Here is a 22,922-nt window from a genome sequence, read left to right as displayed (position 1 = left end):
ATAGAGTTATTTTCATGAGGAAATCTTTAAACATTTGGATTTTGATATCTGTTCTAACAGGTTAAAATCATATATGCATATTTCTATTGTTTGCTTTTTATGAAAGGATTTTTCACTAAATGAATTAATGTACTACCTGGCCAAAAGTAGCTTAACAATCAGGAAAACAGGCTATATACTCATATTCAGTATATACAAAGATTTTTAAATTCAGAGGTGTTGATCTCTAGCTCAGAAAGTCCCTGAGCCAAAAGTGGCACAGTGTATACACTAGGAAAATACTACTGTAGGCTTCTCCTGTCCTCTTTTAATTTGGTTGAAAATACCCTGAATTGTCTTTGTTCATCATGTCATAGCATATATGTATTCAACATGGAATTGCACCAGCCCAGAATATTTTTCTGGGTGAATGACTATCTGCAAATATTCTTTACATTTCAGCAGCACAGTATAAGGAGGAAGTCAGCTGAAACATGCTGGTGTGAAATGTAAATCATTCTTCTATAAAGACTTATTTTTATGCGGAGGGCTTGTTAGAATCCGAAATGAACTGCAAAGAATGTTGCACTTTAAAACCTAATGGTCAATTTCTGACTTTCAAGGGATTCTAACAATCGCTTGAAAATCAACACTTCTCAACTATATTGTGTTGATTTAAATCAAGCAATTAAAAAGCTTATTGTGTTGCTGCATAAGAATCAGGGATCTGTTTTGCTTTGCCTCAGTTAAGTTTTACAGCAGCCACCACAGTTACAGGTGGAAAGACAAAGAATGGTATTTGCACTATAAAATGAGCTTTCTTAAGATCACAGACTGTAACTGTGACACAACAGTAAGCAAATGGAATCAACAGACATTCAGGATTTCTGATGAAACATGGAGAAAAAAAATATTTAAAATACCCAACTATGTCCTGCACTCTTTAATCTTGCTATTCTCTTAACATTACCATCTCCTTTATTTTAACCGCAGTCTGGTAAACTTCAGGTCATTTTATGTGCATTCTATAGATTACAGATAATCATTTCTCTTGCTCATTGTCGTCAGTCATTAGATCACAGAACTAACTGATCCGGAAGTAAAACCTCTCTTACGCCACTGGTGGCATGTACTTCTTACCCTTCTGTTTGTTTTGTTCTGCTGGAGGTGAGACTTTGAAGCTTGCTTCATTTGCTATATCAACCTCTCTGCTGCTATAGTTGTGCATTAGCTTAATGTGCTATGCTGTTGTATTACAATGTAAAAAGTCTCTTGTCTCTTCTGTCTTTGTCACTGCAAGCTGCTAATCTGAATGAAGTGGAAAAAGGTCAGTTGTCTTTTAAGCCTATTTTCACTTACCTTGGTTTCTCACTTTCCTTTTCTTAAAGGTGCATGGATTTCAGTTTTTAAAAATGATCAAATAGTATATAGATATAATTTAGAAAGCTCACTGCAAATCCTCTAATTAGGCACTTGGCTGTTGCTGTGAATTCATGTTAAAAGAATGTTGTTGAAGATGCAGATCACTGTGCAGGAGTACTTTAATACTGCATTCAATGTCTTTTTTTCAAATGTATTAAAAACTTGTGCAGACATTGATATAGGACTAAAAAAAAGCTTACATTATTGTGTTCTGAAATCCTTATTCTTCTCACCTTAAAGCCATTCCTTGGTTCTGTGCTAATGTATTCTCTGTGTTATAGCATTTTCTTTAATATTTTCAATAGTTTGTGTTACTAGAATATGCTGGAGTATCGAATGGCAATCTTCTTGCTCCTCATTTCTTTGGCTTCTTATTTCCTGTAAATATCTAAGGAAACTGAAATGACCATATTAATCTGGGGCTATGGTAGAAGAAAGGTAATATTGAAGAGATTTATGACGCTAACTTTGGGTGTTTGATTTTTAATCTTTTTAAAGTTTCTGCTTAGCACCTATCACACTAACATCTGCTCTGCCATCCAGTCATATATACAATCTGAGACCTAGCATAATCAATGACAGCATATTTATAAAGTTGCATATTTAGTTTTAAAAGCAAATAAATAATTTTTAGTCTATTTTCCATTAATTTGATAAATATATTCACAGTTTTTAAAGCAATATATATAGTAATAAAAATATGTTCATTATCTGTGAAATAGCATGTTAAGACTGTAGTTATATCATCAATGTTGCTTAATAACTTCTATGTTGATTAATTTAGACATCTGATGAATAATTCCTACAACTAAAACTCGTAGTGTAAATTTTCTCTGTAACTGAAGCAGAGTATAAGACATTTTCAGAAAATTATTCCAGCCACAGGCTTTCCATGCTTAAACTGTCTCCCATTTAGACAAATTGCTGTATTTGCATTTTATTTCTACTCATCTGGACAACAAAAATAGCCTGATGTTTTTCTTGTTTATTACACAAGTGTGAACTGTAACATATTAAAATTACTGATGATAGAAAGAGCAAACTCCTCACAAATTATCAAACATCCAGGGGATGTGAACTAAGTTTGGCTCCAGAACTAAGCAGATGTGTAATATGTGATACATATTTATAGTAGCTTGCCAGCTGAACATGAAAGTTATTTATAGTCTTTATGGGGTTTGGAGGATCAGTCAGTTTTATCATTCAGGACAGCTTTTGAATTGTGACAATATTAGGGAAAAAAAGGGATGATTTCAAGCAGTTATTTCAGTTCATGCAAGCCTTAGACACAACCTTCTTGCCACTGAAATAAAGGAATTGCATTACTGCTTTGAATTCACTTGGTAATCAGATAAGTACCTTCCTGAAATTCAAGCATGCAATCAAATGCAAATCATGTGATATCAAACTTGATAAAAAGTTTAATAATTCCATCAAATTAAATCATAATTCTCATCCTTGTAAGAACTGCATGTTACAGATTCTTAGAATAAAGAGATGTATTTGTTACTCTTGCTTTTTATCACTCACAAAAATTTTTATATCATCTAGCGTAATATACTTTAAATAACTATTCTATTAAAAAGCTCAAGTATTAAAGTAATTTTACTGCATATGCATAAAGGGAAATATACATGATATTTGTGGCAAGCTGAGCTACCTGCTTCTGGTTTAATCACTGCCATTACTCATTCTAGTCTATGATCCACCCTTCTGTTTACCTTAATTGTCTTAAAGCTTACCTGCCTAAGTGTTTCTTTGCTGTTACCAAGCAGTGTACGTGAAACAAGCAGAAATGTTAAACTAAACTAAGCCCCGTCTTATGCTGAGATCCACAAGCACAGGGCATAGCTAAAAATATTTATGTGATGGTGAAAGTTGGGAACAGCCCAGCAATTTGACTCTAAAATTAATTTCTAAAAAAATGTTCAGATTTATGATTATAAACTGCATCCTACTGTCACTGTGAACTTCTGTTAATTCTAAGCAATTTTGTCCCTCATATAGTTGATATTTTTATTTGTATTTTCTGAGTAATGATCTTCGGATATGAAATAATTTATGTTGTATACTGCACATCAAACTCAAGATGTAATGAAAATGCAGCAGTTTTCTGTATATAGTTTGTTAAATGGCACTGACATTTTCCAACCCGTACTGCACTCTATTGGCTGTTTGAGTCACAGTATTTAACAGAGACCTCCAGTCAGAGTCAGATAGTGATACCTAGTTTATAAAACACAAACACTGCAGAAGCTGACTCACAGTATATCATAACATAGCAGCTCAGAGCTGAAATGGATATGTAGGCACACACATAAAATCCTTCTATTCTAGTCTGTGGTAGGTATTTGGTATTTTGACTTGGGAAAAGGGAATAAGTCTTCTGGGAAAAATCTGGGTTTTGATAATTAAAACTGACTACTGTTGCTTTTGGGTTCTTGGTCTATTTTTTTTTACTATCAAACTCAGCTTTGCTAATAAGGGCGCTTTTAAACTTGTTTCTTCATATACTTGCCTGTAACTGGCAATGTGCTATTACATTAAGAAGCCCATGTCCATTTTTGTTAGAGCTGTCCACTTCATTCAGAAGTGTAGTGGCTGACATTGTTTTATTTTAAATTTCTTGCCCAATTATTCAAAATAACAAAGATGTAAATCGTTTTTCACCTCATCTCCTTGTTACTCATTATTTGTTGTACTACATCCAGATTTAAAATCCAGAGTTAAGGGTCTATTTAATCTTGAGAAAAGAGGTCTTGGGGAGACCTTATCACCCTGTTACAGTATTTTAAAGGGTGGCTACAAAAATGGAAATGGAGACTCCCTTTTTTACAATGTGTCAGATGGAAAAGGGGAGGGGTCATGGATACAAGTTACTCCTGGGGAGATGCCAGTGAGAACTAAAAAAGAGAGAAACTTTTTACAATGAGGGCACAGAGCCATGGAGTAATCTTCCCAGGAAAGTGGTGGATTCCCCAACATTAGACTTTTTTTTAGGATTCAGCTGGAAAGGTTGCTGGGCCATCTTGTATAGACAAGGTTTTTCCAGGAGGTGATCCTTGAGGGATAAACCTGATATTCTGTGATTAAGGTTTCAGTGATTTATAATCTTACCAAGTCATAAGAGTGAATTAACAGACAGAGGAAACACAAACTGACCTTAGCAAACATACAGCTTTGGTTACCTTTATAAAGTATCACCAGTAAATATCAGTATTTCATAATGTTGTCTGACTGTTTAAGTCTACATCATACTCTATGCTAAATCTCTGTAAATATTTGTCTTCAGCTTGGAGGGTCGTGTTCATTTCTGCCAACCACATAATTCCACTGTTTTCAATGCTAGTCTATACCAGAATCCAGACTCCCTTAGATTAATTAAGCGAGACATCTTATGAAAAGAGTTATTGCTGGTTCTAATTAAACTTTGGAAGCTTTTCACAGGTTTTTTGACACTTTATCCACTACTTATTTTTAAAAAAACTAGTCTGTTCCATATTCTCCTACATACAGAAATGTTCCCATCTTTCAAAAACACAATTACTTAGCCAAGCTTTTAAAGAAGCTTCAGTTACAATATTATAAGATGAATAAAAGAATGTCCTCACACATTGGTGTCTAGCTTCCTTGAATTTTGACTTTTTTTCCCAACCTTTTCTGATTATTTTGAAGTGTGCTCTTTAAATGTTGCATTATGTTTCTCAAATCAGGAAACTTTCTAAGATTTTCTTCCAGTAAAGCCAGGGAGCCTAAACTGGTAAATCTGGGGGGTTTTTGTCCAATATGTGTTTCACTTTCATCACTATTTTTTCATTTCAACAACATTACCTACTCCTTTTCACCTTGTCTCATTTAAATTCTGAATAACACAATGGTTATCCAGTACACTGAAGAAGGGGTTTCTTTACCAGGAAACTGTATTCTTCAGTGGATCAGTTTCCATGTCCCATAATTTACTTACCTTTTCTATTACCTTTTTCAGAAATTAATTTTTGAGCCATATATATAGAGCCATGAGAATGCTCCATTCAGAGTATAGATCTATTATCATTTATTAATATTAACAGTTATTATCTATTAGCTGTACAAGACCTTGCTTGAGTTATCTTGCCTTATTCTTCTGGTATTTACATCTTCATTCAGAAATTGAGTATCTAATGTATATATTTGTATTCCATCTTGATTTTTTTCTTTGCTGATCCTGTGTACAAGTCTGTCAACAATGATACTTTCTTAAAAACTAAAGATTGTACTACAAGTAAAGCTAACTTGTATGTATGGTCATGCTATTTTAACGTGAGTCTTTTGCTACATGGCCACCATCCTGTTTCCTGTTTGCTATGGACTGTTTAAATAAAGCTCCAGGGATATCATTCATCATGCATACAATTTGCAAATGCAAGGGAAAAGTTTCCTTACTTTTCTGCTGTCACAGCCCAGAAAGTTCTGTTTCTACATGCTTTTCTACAGAGTACTCAAACTCCTACCGTAATGTCAAAAATGCCTGAAGATGTCTGATGATGTTTTCAAGCCATTTGGCTGCAGTATGTCTGGTAGTGTAACACTGATTTCATAATTTGAAGTGGACATTTTCCAAAACTGTAAACCTCTTAAAATTAATTGTCCAATCATTTTTTAGGATTCACAGCCAAGAGTGGGAAATACAGAGATTTCAAGTGCCCCTGAGCACTCCACATGAGGAGATTCAGCTTTCAGTATAGTTCTGAAGATATTAGGGTCAGCAACCTATGAATACTAAAATGCAGTGTTACTCTAAGTAATCCTCTATAAGTACCTGGGGGAGGATTTTCAAAAATGTACAGGTTTAGATACTACTGAGTAAAACTATTTGCCACCCAAGTTATTTCAGAGATCTGTGCCAATGATAATCTAAGATGAATTAATATCCTGCAGCAAAATAATTTTAATAAATTTGACAGGAATGGTAAGAATGCTTGTTCCTATTATGCCACTCATAAATTGCCATTTTCTAGGTAGTTTGGTTTTCTTTTCACTGAACTATTGCTGTGAATGTGAAGAGACAGCAAGCTCCAGCCCTGCTTGGAGATAGGCTCAATGTGTCACTTTGAGAAGCTCTCTTATATTCTGTCAGATTTATTAATATTGGCATTAATATTAATAATTTATTAATATTAATTTATTAGCAATGTACAGCTACATTTTCATTATTTGTAGTTGGGGTGTCATGTATTTTTCAGTTCTGCATGTAATTTAATCTACAATATATGTCATAATAAGATATTTGTATAGGTGTGGATGTATGTCTGCATATATACCCACATATATGTAGGCACATATATACATTTCTAAGCTATGGGAATGTGCACAAACTAGGTTAAAACAACAGTCATTTTTGCTCATGCTATTCCCATGATCCTTAAAATCTGAACTCACTTTTCCCATACTTATATCTCACTCTTAAACACTGCTGGTCTTTAAACAGATTTCAGCTATTACAAGTTCTGCAAATTGACTAAATACTATGTGAAGGATTGCATTGAAGACCTCTTATATATGTATTTGTTTGAACAAAACCCTTTGAAAAGAGAAAGGGATCTGGGTTTTGTTTAATATATCGTGGGATGCAAACAATCCCTGGTATTTCAGGATTCCTTGTGCACTGACCTAGTCATAACAGATGCACATTTCCAGACTAATAATTCTATTGAGAGCTTCAAGAGGCTTTGAGGATAGAATTATAATCCTTTGTATTAGTCATCTTCAGTGGCCTGCATTTGATCTCCATTCTGTTTTTCAATACATATATTGACTAAGTCACATTGTTACTGACAGTTTTCCTGAGGCTCCTAAGTGACCTGTTCATGAGGACCATTTTCTTACGTTAACTCAAACCTTTATTTGGTTTGTAGAGAAAATGCACTACTTGCAAATTGAGAATGTGCTATTTATTTACTTATTTATCTTTTTCTTTTTTTTTTTTTTTTTTTTAATATCTTTGTGTAGAACCAGTCTGGATCTTTTGAATGGCTGCAAAATACTTATTTAGCTGTTTTTTGGCTTGTCCTCTCAGTTTTGATGATGTAGAGGTCCCATGTCTTATTGCAGTTAGTATGCATTTTTCAGTTGTGTTTTTAACTGGCATAATCATCTTCGCTCCTGCTTCAGTTTTGCCTTTTTCTCTATCCGTGCTTTAATACAAGCTGTTCCTCAGCTCCTTTTATGTTTTTATTTGTCCACTACACTGCAAGATGCTGCCAAGCACAGCTCAGTAAAACTGAGGGACACCAAATATTGCCTCTTTGAAGGCAAGTTCAGTTTGAGCAGTGGAAGTGTCTGATCATTCACTCCTTTCTTCTGCTCTTTTCCTTGTCTTTGTAATGTACAGTTCCACTTCTCCTTGCTTGCTAGCTCATGTTTTATTACTGGATGAAGGACAGGGACAACCCTACCCCTTCATAGTTTTTGAGTCTGATGGACCTGTTAGTCCCTGAATTCAACAGGCACAGGGTTTACATCTGTTTATTATAAATATCTTCTTCATATGGATGCTGGAATAAGTATTTAAAATAATGCTGGAATAAGTATATAAAAAACAGTGATTACAATCTTAGTAAGTGCACTATCCATGGTATCATCTGTTCAGTTAGTCAGGGAACAAGATACTGATGATCTGTTTACAAACCTGTGTGTCCTTTTCATAAAGTTGCAAATAGAACTATTTTTAACCATATTAAAATACTTTTTAGATTATAAGCCCATTTTGGAAATTAGAGCCACTGCCTCTATCAGCAGGGAAGGATAAACATTTTACACAGAATATGTTTTTCTTTTCTTTTCACAGAACAGATTATAGATAATTATGGTACATTAACAAATGCAAAAAATGGAGAGTCATATTTAAGGAAAAGTAGAAAACAAGTTTTCATTTTTGGATAATTGGAATTGTATTGACATGCAGTGATATTAACAGGTTTTTTTCAGGTAATAGATTACTTATAGTGATAGTGCAAATCTGGCTATTTCTGTATGTAATGTGCTTAGAAATAAGTAAATGAAAAGCATATTGATGGCTTTTTTGTTCTAGTGAATTTAATCACTAGTGTTGGTAGTTAAATATTGTAAATGAAAAAAATTACAAAATTAACATTTATATCCATGTATAGATGATTGCTGTTGAATTTGATATTGTTTATAAAGGAGTTATCAGGTATATTATTCTTTATTTTTTATTATTTTTGTATTACCATTTATTTATTAGTATTTATTATAAAGGTATTCATTACTATGTAAAGAAATATGCATATTTTAGTGTTAGCAAAGGAATTTGTAGCTATTGCTCTCAAAATTCTGTTCATTGCTATTTTCAAGTCACTGTGATATTTTCACTGAATTGACAACATACATTATATTTCAGGTGAACTCTGTGAGGAGAAATTAGATTTCTGTGCCCAAAACCTGAATCCTTGCCAGCATGATTCAAAGTGTATCTTAACACCCAAAGGATACAAGTAAGTCTGAAGTGTTGCTAGAGTCCAACTGAATCAAAGTTTGTATTTTTCTATCCTGCCTATCTTTCCTTCTGTTTAAATGGAAGCCAGCTCTATCTAAAAGTAATGATTTTGATTATTATTAAACCTTATGGCAGAAAAGGCAATTATTTTCATGTAAAGCTGCATTATTATCTTAGTATGTTTTACTGAATTTTACCGATCCTTGAAAGGGCTAATTCCAATCAGATTTTAGATAGAAACACAGGGTAGTCTTTATGATGGTCTGTAGAAAACCCTCATAGGAGTTTGAGCAGTAGGAAAATAATTGCATTTAATTGAAGTGGAATAATTATATTGCTTTTAGAGAAGTAATTGTGAAAGAGATTATTAGGAAGGCACACTGGAAAGTATAATGTAAAAAAGTCCCGCCCCAGGAAAGCTGATCTTTAATTACACCATATCCTTTTCATGATTAATTAGTATGCACAATTTAAAGTTGCTTTAATAGGCTTTAGGTTAATAAAGACAGGAAACCTGCAGATTTAAATTGTTCTCACAAGTACCTGTTTTATGCACAGCAAGCTTTTGTGCTAAAATCAGATTATTTATTGTCATTCCCACTACTTATGAAATGACATTTTCTTTAAAATACAGAAAAAAATACTAAATATTCATTTGAATGTGAAATTAAGTTGATAGTTTCCAGCTGGAAAATAGAAAAATTTTGGGGTTTCTGTTGTAGTGCATTATGTTGTTTTTTCATGTCACTTCAATAAACCTAGTTTAGTGTCTTATACTTTACTGTCCAGTTCATTAATCTTTCCTGTTACTTAAAAATCAGAAAATAGCACATGCAGTATACTTCAAGGTGCATCTCAGTCAGACTTTTAATAAATGCTTTATATTCTTTTTCCCTTGTCTTTTTCATACCTGTTGTTGAATAAAAAATGAGACATATTTAATTGAAGTAATAAATTTCAACTTACATGGCTATTTAAAATCACTCTTTCCAGCTCAGAGCAAATTTTAGATAGCAAAAGAAATAACACTGAGGAGGGAGCCACAAGATCTAAGGAAATCAATTAAAGACATCCTAGTTTAAAAAAATATCGTATGAATGCATGGATTTGCAATATTTTCCATTAATTCTGGCAGAGTTCTGGGCATTCACTCATTTCTGTATACAAGAATTCCCTGAAGAAATGTCACTGGCATTAGCAATGAGAGTTGCACATGGAAAAAAAGCCCAAACAAACCAACAAACAAAAATCATTGCATACTCTCTTGAGGATGCACTATTTCTAGATCAGTGGGTGTTCAGTGAGGGCAGGCAATGGGTTTTGAGACTTCTGTTAGTTCACCAACCATGGAGCTATTTGTTGTAAATCAGACTGGTGGAACTTTAAGAGCAAAAATTATGCATAACCTTTAAACTGAGTAAATGGACCATTGGTCCATTCATAGCTTTCAGTTGACAGAGAAAATAACCATCAGTACAAGCTTTGGCTTATTTGTCTGGGTTTCACCAGCCAAGCATATTGATTAGGCTTAGTGTTTGCAACCATGAATAACATCCTGTAACATTCTGTGTTGCTCATAAATTCTAAAAACTGTCTAAATTATTCATGAGGACTCTCTAGATTTGCACACAAATCTTCCATATATTGGCAGGTCTGTAAACATTTTAGCTAGCAAACCTGTATCCATTACATACAAAGATTCCCTAAGCTATATATGGTTAAGCTATATAGCCTTTGCACACAAAATTATAGTAATGCCTTTTATCCCTTGATTTTTAAACAATACAGTAGTTCCTTTGCCAGAATCCCACTGGGTCATCAAAAGGCACTGTACTATCTGATTTGCTTTTCTGTTTTACAGATGTGATTGCACACCTGGGTATGTAGGTGAGCATTGTGATATTGACTTTGATGACTGCCAGGACAACAAATGTAAAAATGGAGCGCAGTGCACTGATGCAGTTAATGGATATACGTGCATTTGCCCGGAAGGGTACAGGTGAGAAGGATCTGAAGGCAGTACAAACACGTATGTCTTCTGTCAAAATTGTTTTTTCTTGGAAATGCTGATTGTTTTCTGTTTTCATTTAGTGGCTTGTTTTGTGAGTTTTCACCACCAATGGTTCTACCTCGCACCAGCCCTTGTGATAATTATGAATGTCAAAATGGGGCCCAGTGTATCATAAAAGAAAGTGAACCAATCTGTCAGTGTTTATCAGGCTACCAGGGTGAGAAATGTGAAAAGCTGATTAGTATAAACTTCGTCAACAAAGAATCCTATCTGCAAATCCCTTCAGCTAAGATACGCCCCCAAACCAATATCACTCTACAGGTAAGTTTGCCTCTGTTGTGGATTCTGTTTTCTGGAAAAGAGAGTAAATGACTTTTCATGATGTGGAAAATGACCCAAAGTTGTCTGGCTCACTTAAAGAGCTTTTCACAGTTTGAGCTAAAAATCTAGAAGAGTTAACGCAATAACTCTATATTCATATTAAAGAAGATGGGCTTATTGATAGGAAGAGAAAGGGTTTTGGCAGGTTGTTCTTCAAAAAAGAATTTTATAATGAAGTAACACACTATGGCAGTAAATTCAGAGATTCACTTAATACCTTATTTTGATTAAATACCTAATTTTAGTTGTTTCTAAATATTTCTGTCTTTTAACTAGATTGCCACAGATGAAGACAGTGGGATCCTGTTGTACAAAGGCGATAAAGATCATATAGCAGTGGAACTGTACCGGGGTAGAGTGAGGGTCAGCTATGACACAGGATCATATCCAGCCTCTGCTATTTACAGGTGAACCTGGATGAAACACATTTGTAACTGACACAAAACCTATATTCATTACTTATATCAAAGTCACATTTTTTAATACATGGTTAAAAGAAATATATGCAAATTAATGTGTTGTCAGACACTTAAAACTTCTTGCCAAAAGATGTGATTTGGTTGGCAAGTAACTCTAAAGCAGATATGTCAGACAAATAATATATTATTTGATGAATTAAAACAGAATAAGAGTTAGCTTTCAGCAGAATATTTATACATTTGTGTAAAGCTCACATGTAGCAGTGTAGTTTTTTCTTTGTTGTGACTGCCAAATAATTTCCTAGTGTGCTGAGTAAAATGAAAAACTACACTGTATAAGCAGAAATTAAATAGAAGCTTCTCTTCTCTGTTAGGCAGTCGTATAATGTGGGATTTTTCCCTGGCAAGTGAAGAGAAAGCTAAAAACTTGATTCTGAAGAAAGGCAGTACCTTTGAAAAAGAAATGGCTTTTGCTTCCAAAGCCATTAAGAGGAAGAATCCACATCTGCTTCTGTAGCATAATTTTTGAGAGTTTTTTAAAATCATATTTCTCTACTTCTCTGAAAAATTACCTCCTGAATTTTTTGGGAGGTACTGCATAACTTCACAATCATTAGCAAATAGTCACTGCAAGAATGAGCAGAGAGACAACAGGCATTATTTCCTGGTCTTGACTGCCCTCTTGGTGCTAAAATTACTTTCAGAAATAAAGGGGAAGTATTAAATCAATTTTCCTTGAATCTTCTTTTTGCTCAATTTACACCTTTTGCTATAAAATTATATATAGGTATATTTGTTTTCTATAGTTTGTAACAGTGGCACCAGTGTTTGTAATAGTTCTTCATTTTATTAGGGACATTTCAGTGAAAACAAATTATTTTTATAAATGATTATACTCCTATTCAAAATAATACTATTTTTCTTTTCTATCTGGTCTAGTGCTCCTTTTTTCAGGAGTTTAATTATTTTTGTTGATTTTTATTTCAATAGATACATCTATCTGAGAATAAGAAGCAATAGGAATGAGGGTCATATGTAGTTTCAAGTTATTTTGTTATTAGATTTTTGGAACTAATCTATCTAGAATACTTCTTCCCTTTCAAAACATATACTTGCTGGTCATAAGTTTAATCCTTTCTCTGGCATTACTGAAATATAATAAATACTGGTAATTCATATTTGTCCATTAGTTATCTAGAGAAATACTGTAAAACAGTACTCACACAGGAAAAAAAAACCAAAGATAAACATGGAAGGAATTAATAACAAAGTGACCATGTAACAAACAGTCACAATTAGGTTACTGTTACAAAATAATAAGCAGCATCTCTCCTACATGGTTGATCCTCTCTGTTGAATTATGTGACAAGTGAGGAATGCAAGTGTAGTGAAGGGATGGGAAATGGAGTGACATGTTACAGACTGACACTGTTGTTGAGTGAAGCAGATACACACTTCTAGTGTTACTGGTTTTGTTTCTGTTAGTGTTATTGTTATGAACCTCCATTTCATTTCTAATTGACACGACGGTGAGTTTCTGAGATCTTTGAGAACTATCATGTAATAGTCCAACTGTAGTCAAGTCTTCTGCTGTTGAGGAAAGGCTGAGGGCATACCTTATCCCTTTCTACAACTGAAAGAAGACTGTAGCCAGATGAGGGTCAGACTCTTCTCACAAGTAACAAGCAATAGGAAAAGAGGAAAAGGCCTCAAGTTGCACCAGGAGAGGCTCAGATTGGATATTAGGAAGAATTTCATCATGTGCATGGTTGTCAAGCATTGGAACAGACTGCCCAGGGAAGTGGTGTAGTCACTGTTCATGGAGCTATGTAAAAGTGTAGATGTGACGCTTAGGGACATTGTTTGGTGGTGGACTTGGCAGTGCTGGTTTAGTTGTTGGACTTGATGATAGTAGAGGTCTTTTCCAACCTAAATGAGGCTGTGATTTCATCACTCTATTTTGGAAGCCATATATACATTTCCACATTTGTGTATGGGTATATATGTGCATCTCGTGATACCTCTAGAGATTGTGTACTGTTTAATTTCTAGTTCAGGTTCTAGAAAGGAGTTTGTTGTAGCACAGAATCTTTTACACATTTTACTCAAATCCCTTCATTATTTCCAGTTCTTACCATTTTACTCTCCCAGAATCTTTGTGATATCTCTCGCCCTTTTTAAGGTCTTTACCTTATTTTTATCCATGTTGTCTTTCTGTACTTTTGTTACCTATTAAAGCTGTCTCCCGGAATGTTACCTCAGTCCTTCCCTTTTTTTCACTCCTATCCTTCCAGTTCATAGGAACTGACTGTAGGAAGAGCCATCATCCCAAATGCACTCATCAGTCAATCTGAGAAATGAAATTATGGCACTGCCAAGACCAATACATAATATTCATTCACTGGAGATGGTTATTTGGAAAAATTTTCTCACGTTTTGTTCTCTCTAGGCATCCATTTTTAAATGTTAACTATATTTTATACAAAAGAAGAAAACATCTTTTCATTCTGTAAATTAGTTTTCATCATGTATTTATTGGAAATGTGGGACTATTTCTTCTCAGATCATTATTCTTATACTGAGTACCAGAAGCCTTAAATCAGTTCTTCGTAGAGCTTTTCATTACGATCTATGCATTCCGCTCTCATATCTCCAATGGGAAAAGGGCTAAAAGTAATGTAAGTGCATTGGCAGGAAATATTGCAGATATGCCTTGAGTTTATTTCCCCGTCAATTTAAACCACCCTTGCCTAAGAGGGCTTCTCTTTCTGCAGTAAATTTTTACCAGTGAAACAGTTAAAACCAGAGGCTTTTAATAATCACTCTTATCAGAGACACATTCCCTTCACACATTATGGTTTGTATATCCCTGGAATGACCCCTTGCTTTAAGAATGCATTTTCTCTGTTGCTTTTATTATTTTAAATAATATTGAGTGAAAGGTTTAGAAGTTGTAAAATACGTTTCCTTAAAACAAGAACATTACATTAGGGTTTCTTGATTCCTGAAGTCAAGAAATCATATGCACTTTGATTTTTTAGCACATTTTTTTGCCTGGATTCATTGAAATGTGTTAAGTAATTTAGTCACAGCGTCCTTCATATTGCTTGATCAGAGCAAACAAACCTCTTGATACCTTGAATAAATCTTTCACTTTAGGAATGATAAATCCTGACCATTTCCTTTCCCCTCATGGCAGTCCCCCTCCTGGCAGTTCCCATAAAGTGTTTATTGTGCCAGTGTCTGCTCTGTCATGTGTTTGCACTCTCAAACAGAGCTGGGTTTATGTAAAGCATGCACGCTACCATGCAGATCTTTGATCCACTGTGAGCAGAGGCTGTTCACAGAGCTGGTAATAAATGGCTAAGAAGCTATTTAATGTGTCACAGCTGTGAACGACCAAGTGTGCTGCTGATCTGTTCCATGACAAAAGCAGTTAGGTTAATTAAAACATCACTAAGAATGTTTTAAGGTAATTGCTTGATTTTTGCCTTGAGATTTAGGAACTTAATCCCTTTCAGCTATCCTGCTTTCTCAATGAGAAGAGCTAATTGACTGTGTGACTGTCCATTTTGGGCTATCATACAATTGGTCCATTTAAATAACCTTTTTCAAAGGATTAAGCTCGCTTATCTGATGGTGCCCTGAAACAAATAAAGGCTTTCATGAGAATGCTTTTAATGCTGGTCTCTGGACTAGCTCACACCTTCTATGCATATATTCAGCTCTAATTCTCAAGTGGAAAATGGATTACAAGTTATGCAAGTACAATGATATATTCGGTCCCAGAAATGAGTAATGATATTCTTCCTTCTCTGATGTACTTAGCTGTGTTAGGTGCAGTGTAGTTCCTGCACTTAAGCACTTGCTACATAGATATTGGGGCTGATAAGCACCTGAAGCCACTTCGTGTGCCTAGTAGCATAAGTAGGCTTGTCCTTATGCAGGGTAAGCACCACACTTGAAACAAGCATTTTCACCTTGAGGACATTCAGGCATTTTCCTACTAGTGAGTTCATACCTCGTTAGTAAGCAGAAGGAAATAATATATGTAGATGAGAAAATAAAAATTAAATACAATATTAACATTCACTGTACTAGCCAGAAGCTGAACCCACTTAAATAACCATAAAGGTAACAATAACTTTATTTCAAGTGTCAGTGGAGCTGTCTGGACCAATGATATTTTTTTATCTGGCAGGACTAGTTAGATGCAGTTCCATATTCCATGAAATGGTAGATATTTAATGGTAGATTTGAGTCAGTGGAGTTGAATCAGGCCTTCATACTTGTAAGATATATAAACCCAATGCTCTGCAAAATGTAGGATACACATATTTGCGTGCAAATACAATCTTGAGTAACATCAGAATCACATAATGGTTTAGGTTTGAAGGGACCTTAAACAATCACCTAGTTCCTTCTTTGTTATGGGCAGGGACAGCTTCCACTAGATTAAGCTGTGCAATGCCCCATCCAGCCTGATCCTGAGCATTTCCAATTGCAGGTCCACAAATTCTCAGGCAACCTGTCCTGTTTCCTATTAACTCACCCTCATACTAAAGATCTTTTACTTTATGTCACTTCTTTAACTTAATAGATTCTATCTGATCTATATCTGCCCTCTCTCAGTTTAAAACAGGCTGTGTCCTGTTAGTACAGGCCCTGGCAAAAAGTCTCTCTCCATCTTTCTTATAAGCCCCCTTTCTATATTGAAAAGGTGCTGTAAAGTCTCCCCAGAGCATTCTCTTCTCCAGGCTGAGCAACCCCAACTCCCACAGCCTGTCTTCATAGAAAAGGTATTCCAGCTGTGTCATCATCACTGCAGAAGAAGGGATGTTGTATTGTATTGGCTTTTAAGCATATGTGCATGTCTTTGCTTAAAATGTAATTTTTCAGAATGCACTGCTAGAGAAGTTATGTTCTGAAACTGTGTTGACTATTAAAGGGGGAAAAGGTAAAAAACTGTTCTAACCTGACCATCAACTGTTTATTATTAATGTTTATTTTGCAGTGTGGAAACAATTAATGATGGCAATTTCCACATTGTGGAGCTGTTAGCTATGGATCAGATTCTATCTTTATCTATTGATGGAGGAAGCCCCAAGATAATTACCAATTTGTCCAAGCAATCCACTCTGAATTTTGATTCTCCGCTGTATGTAGGAGGTAAGAGGATCTTACTGCTTCTTACTAGAGGTATTAGAGATAATTTACTCTGCTAACATGCTTTAAAAAACACATTCTTGTGTTTCTTAAAGAGACTCATTCATTGACATAACACCTTAAAATTAAACATTGGCGGTCATTGTCAATCGCTTAAATTTTAATAAATAATATGTCCTCAAACTACACTAGTTAATTTTTTATAATTATGTTTATTTTTTTATGACTGTAAGAATTTGTAATTTTATGCTGTTACCTAGCCTTGTATTATACTGAAAAGTGTGCTTAACATTGTTTAGCTACACAAAGATTTAGTAATGCCTCTTCAGAAAGTGTAGAATGGTAGCATTCTGTTTTGCTCATTTTACATTCCTGTTTCCCTGTACTGCTATCTGCAGGAAATGACAGCAGTGTATAAAGCCATGAAGTATAATTTATGTCTGGAGATCTTATTGCTTAGGGCTGGTAGGAGTTAGGACACTAGGTAAGAATGTGCCCAGACAGTTGCCTCACTGTAAGTGTCAGGGGTTAGGTTTTGTTTCTTTTGAGAAAAAAAAGAATTGTTTGTTTAATTGTTTGTTTAACTTGAGAACTTTCTCAAGAAAGTTTTAGAGCAGCTAAAGTATTTGAAAAATTTTGATCATTTGATGCCATTTACTCTGTAGAACTATGAATTCAAACATTGTTTTAAGTAGGGCCTGTGCAATCTAAGTAAAAGTCAGAAAATTCAGCCAACATTTAGTGCCTCCTTACTTAGTAGCAAATCTAAGTTCTTAGTGGTCAGAGATTCAGCATGGTTTTAAAATACTTTTTGAATGCTAGAGATTTTCATGTTCTACTTAGTTTAACCTTATACTCTTACAAGAGGCATGTAAGGAGTTTCCTTCTGATCTGTTATTTCTGTTAAAAAAATTAGTATATTCTTTTTTGTTTTGCCTAATTCTTTTATGTTTGAGAATAACTTTCTAGACTTCAGCATCTTGCCTCCTTGCAAAAAACTATGCCATCAGTAGCACATTTGAATGATGCACTGATGCCTTCAAACAAGGGTTTGCACATTGCATTCTTTCCTGTGTATCACTGCTGTTTGCATGGTGTCCTATGCCACATTTGGAGGAAGGGGTCCTAGACTCTGATAAGGCACTGTGTGCTTGCTTACTTGCATTGTCCACATCGATTTGTTTAATGATTGCAGAGGCCAATTGTGCCACTTGAAAGCTGAACAGTGCAGAATAATCCTTCTGTCTGTTATAATCACCTTTTGATGAAATGAGGCCAGACTGCCAACTGTAAACATTTCTTCTGGGCACATTCTTACCACTGCCATGTTGATTTGTGACATATGGTTCTGTTCCTTGCTTCTTCACCCCGCAGATCTGTGCCTCCATTAGGAGAGTCATACTAATCTGCATCGTCATCTTCAAGTATCACAAGAACTACTTTTGAAAGAATCTTTTCTCTTAGTGGTTTGATATCTAGGAGCAGCAGCCTTTTGCATTCTAGTGCATGTTCCTTGGAGAGGTCCCATGTTTATGCTATTATAATACTTCACATTCAGGCTCCAAACAGACAATTATTTCTCCTGTCATAGAAAATGTTGATCCAAAAAATAATGAAAACCAATCATAGAAGCACATTGTAACAAAATAAAGGAAAAAAGCTCCGGTGGGTTAATGTTCAGCTCTTAATCTTTCCTCTTCTTTACATAATTTATCTGTTTATGATTTTTTTAATTCTCAAAGTGGGTAATTTTCACACTTTTATCTTTCTATCACCCATCTTTTTGAGATTAAATATTTTTTTCTTATCCAACTATATCTAGATTTTTTAGAGAATTTGATTAAACATTTTCATCAGTTAAGAACTTAAATTCTCACTAGGTTTTTATGCAGTATTTTTATCTTTGCCAAAGTCTTAGTTTGACACCTAAATCATCATGTAGCTTACACTTACTCTTACCACTTTCCTGCTAAAATGGCATTTCTGATAAGCATCACCTCAGTTGGCAGGCTGAAATTCAGACTTGACAGCAAGCACTTGTACAGTGTGTGCTCTCATTCTCTCTCATTCCCTCTCTCCCTGCCTTCCCCCTTCTTCTTTTTTATTTTTCTTTTTTTATTGTTACTCTTGGGTCACAATATTTAGCTTGATTTGAAAGGAGTAATTTAACATTATTTTTATCAAAAGTGAGCTAATAGATTTATACCTTTTGGAGTTTTTTTTGCCTTTTCCAAGTTTTTTTGTGTGGTCAGAATACACGTGCTTGTTATTTTTCAGTCTTTCTGTAACAAATTTCAGTAAATCATACTGAAAGTGCATGGCTTTTGTAAGAATTCTTAAGGGACAATCTGTTTCTTCTCAAAAATTCTTCAAAGGAGTCACAGACATCAATGATACTTCACATCTTCTCTCAGAAATTAGAGCATATTTTACTAGTTGAGAGTGGCACTTTTTTTCATGGATGTCCCTATTTCTGAGACAGGTAGAGTTTCAGCTGCTTCTCATTTGTGCCTGCTCTATTGTGGCAGCTTCTAGAATTAGATACTTGTTTCGACAGTTTTACTGTGTGGTTGTTATTTAAGAGAGCCTCCTTGAGCAGTAATTTAGCTATAGTCAGGTTCAGTGTCCAAAACTTAAAAGGGGGTGGAAACTACTCTCTCACCTTGCCAAAAATAGATCTGAAATATTTGTCTGTATTGTTTGTATGTCAGTCTTTTCCTACTGTAAAGAATCTTTATATAAAAATTACCTAAGAATTATTGCTAAAGAATAGAAGCAAGTTTTACACACACACACCTTGGCCTTCTGATATTTGGTATCTTGCTAGAAGAAACAAAAGTTTATAGGCTGAAAGCTTGTGCATATGTTTGCATTATGTTTCCAAATGTCTTCCTTATTAGAGAATGCAGACAAAAAAATCTGAATCATGTGTGATATACCACCTATTGTCTGGTATCATACATACATGCTTATATGGTTCCCAGAAATCACATCTAAGTTTCCTGACACTTTCAAGTATAACATCAAGTTTAGAATTGCATTGGTGTGCTTAGTTTTATACACCTTTTTTTTTTACAAAGAGCAAGTTCAGTACATCTATTCTGCTGAGGTACTTCAAGCATTTTCTATGAACATCAGCTGAGTGTGGCTTTCAAGGGAGACAACAGGATGAAGGGACCTTGATGACTCTGCCCTGTCCCTGGTTTGAGAATATGGCAAGTAGATGTGAGAAAATGGAAATTTGTGGTTGTTTGCAGTCTAAGTCCTTTAATATAATAGTTCAAAGCCTATTTCATAGTTTGACTCTGATTGGGTGCCAGGAGCCCATCAGAGCCACTCTAACACTCTATCACCCCCGTCCTCAACTGGGCAGGGGAGAGAAAATACAATGAATGCTCATAAGTTGAAATGCAGACAGGGAGAGATCCCTCACTGATTGCTGATGTGGCAAAACTGACTCAACTTGAAGAAATTAATTTAATATATTACCAGTCCAAGTCACAGTAGGATAAGGAGAGGTAAAACATTTCTTAAAGACACCTTCCCTCCACTCTTCCCTCCTCCTCAGGCTTGACTTCTTTTCCCCTGATTCTCTCTCTCCTTCCTGCAAGCAATGCAGGTAGATGAGGAATATGGGTTATGATCAGTTCATCACGTTGTTTCTGTCACTGCTGCCTCCTTAGAGAAAGGAGTCCTTCCCCTCTTCCAGTGCCGAGTTCCTCCCATGGGAGACTGTTCTTCACAAACTGCTCCTGCATGGGTCCCTTTTTTCCCATGGGATGCAGTTCTTCAGGAACAGGCTGCTCCAGCACAGGTCCCCCACAGGGTCACAAGTCCAAGGAAAACCTGCTTCAGTGGGGGATCCTCTCTCCACAGGTTCCACCTTTCTCTCTCCACAGGTCCTGCCAGGAGCCTGCTCCAGCACAGGTTTCCCATGGGGTCACAGTGTTCTCAAGCATCCACCTGCTCCAGCATGGGCCTTCCATGGGTGCAGGTGGATCTCTGCTCCCCTGTGAACATCCATGGGCTGCAGGGGTACAGCTGCCTCACCATGGCTGCATGGGAATCTCTGCTCCAGTGCCTGGAGCACCTCCTTCCCCTCCTGCTTCCCTGACCTCATTGTCTACAAAACCATTCCTTATACGTTCTCACTCCTCTCTGGTTACATCTGCACAATTCCTCTTTTGTTGTTTTTTTCCCTTTATAGATATGTTATCACATAGCTCTTGCTACCATCACTGACTGTCTCAGCCTAGGCAGACTTGGCAGGTCCAGCCTGGAGTCAGCTGGCATTGGCTCTCTTGGACACTTCTGGCAGCTTCCCGGAGAAGCCCCTTCTGTAGCCCCCCTCACTACCCAAAACCTGGCCACACAAACCCAATACATTTACTTAACTGATTAGATCAAAGATTAGGCTCTTTAACAGTATGGATACAATATTGTTCATTTCTGTAATCACTGAAGCCTAGCACAAATGAAATCACCTCTAAATGAAAGGCAGGTCTGCTTATATTTGCATAGTATTTCCACATCACTCTTAACTGTTCAGAGTAATAAAGAAAATTATTAGAACTATCAGTAGTTTACATGGTTAAGGAGCAACTATGCATAACATTCCTGGTTTCTTGTCATTATCTAAGTACCAGAATGAAAATTGTTGATTTTGTCTAGGAATAAACCTATGCAGCTAATAATATTTACTTTCAGGTAAACAGATCCTTTTTAATGCTGGGTGCACTTTGATTTCCTTTATTTGTGAGTCTCAGAACTTATTTTGGCATTTGTGTATTCATTATTAGAAAGCAGTATCTTAAGGACTATCTACTATAGGCTAATGTGTTGGCAATCAGTTAAAAGAACAAAAAGCAAGGGGTAGGAGTAGAAGAAACTTCATGTTTACAAGAAAAAGTTTGATAGTAATATTTCTTCTGAGTTATTCTTGAATTATTAGTATAAGTGCATCACATACACCTACTGCTCTAATTACATATTTAACTATAGACTGTAACAGGAATTACTTTGAAAATGGTCAACACTGGGGACATCTGCATTATCTAAAAGTGTGTACACATAAGTAGTTTCATTCAGTAGTTGAATTATTGTTATTACTGACTGTTTTAGACTGTAATGGCAAACTGTGAATGACTTATAGTTTTATTTTATTGATATGTTTTTGAGACATGCTAAACAAAAGTATTTTGGTTTTCTAACCTCAACCTGTTAAACTGTCCTTTCCAAGAAATTTTCCATAGCAATATTTCACATTTGAAATGTGTATGCTATATGTCTGAATAGCTGAGAATAATTGATTAAGAATAAGCATTCCTTTAAAAGTGTTTTAAAAATAGAGAAAATGGTATAGAAAATTGTGAGATTATTACACTGATTATTTTCTATTATTAATTTCCTAGGCATGCCCGTGAAAAATAATGTAGCAGCTTTACGCCAGTCACCAGGGCAGAACGGCACTAGCTTCCATGGTTGCATCCGTAATCTGTATATCAACAGTGAACTCCAGGACTTCAGAAATGTGCCACTGCAAGTGGGAATTCTGCCAGGTTGTGAGCCTTGTCATAAGAAAGTTTGTGTGCATGGCACATGCCACACCACCAGCCAGTCAGGCTTCTCCTGTGAGTGTGAAGGAGGATGGACCGGACCGCTCTGTGATCAACAAACTAACGACCCATGTCTTGGAAATAAGTATGTCCTTCCTCAAGAAAAAGCAGTAGTATAATGTGCATATAAGTCTCCTGTTATGTGTATTTTTTGTCATAAAATTCACACTTGCAAGAAGCAACATAACCTGGGCATGTAAAAGTGAAAACAGCATCCAGGTTATGGTATATATTCTTTCCATAATCCTAATGAGGGAAACTCCCCAATTTAGGGGAGCAGATTCACAATTGTCCCTGAAGTTCTGCCTAAAGCCTGGGAGGTGCTCTTACATACTTCTGTATGGGCCTCTTTCATAATGAGATGCACTCATGCAACTCTGGGTATGACCCTTGGCACAAAAATAATTTTGAAGAAGTTGCAAAAGGAAAAAACC

The 22,922-nt window shown here is 35.5% G+C and overlaps 1 protein-coding gene across 1 annotated transcript in view; it reads left to right on the top strand.

Moving 5' to 3' along the window:
- Window positions 1-22,922, top strand: part of SLIT2 (slit guidance ligand 2) — a 262,223-nt gene that overhangs the window by 232,548 nt on the left and 6,753 nt on the right. Inside the window, exons 29-34 of the mRNA XM_058838689.1 lie at window positions 8,801-8,894; window positions 10,758-10,895; window positions 10,988-11,228; window positions 11,565-11,695; window positions 16,722-16,876; window positions 22,285-22,573. Of these exons, the coding sequence (XP_058694672.1) occupies window positions 8,801-8,894; window positions 10,758-10,895; window positions 10,988-11,228; window positions 11,565-11,695; window positions 16,722-16,876; window positions 22,285-22,573 (1,048 nt within the window). The remainder of the gene's footprint in view (window positions 1-8,800; window positions 8,895-10,757; window positions 10,896-10,987; window positions 11,229-11,564; window positions 11,696-16,721; window positions 16,877-22,284; window positions 22,574-22,922) is intronic.

This window comes from Poecile atricapillus, chromosome 4, assembly GCF_030490865.1.
Source record: "Poecile atricapillus isolate bPoeAtr1 chromosome 4, bPoeAtr1.hap1, whole genome shotgun sequence".
Taxonomy (NCBI): domain Eukaryota; kingdom Metazoa; phylum Chordata; class Aves; order Passeriformes; family Paridae; genus Poecile; species Poecile atricapillus.
This window is presented reverse-complemented; position numbering and strand designations above follow the sequence as displayed.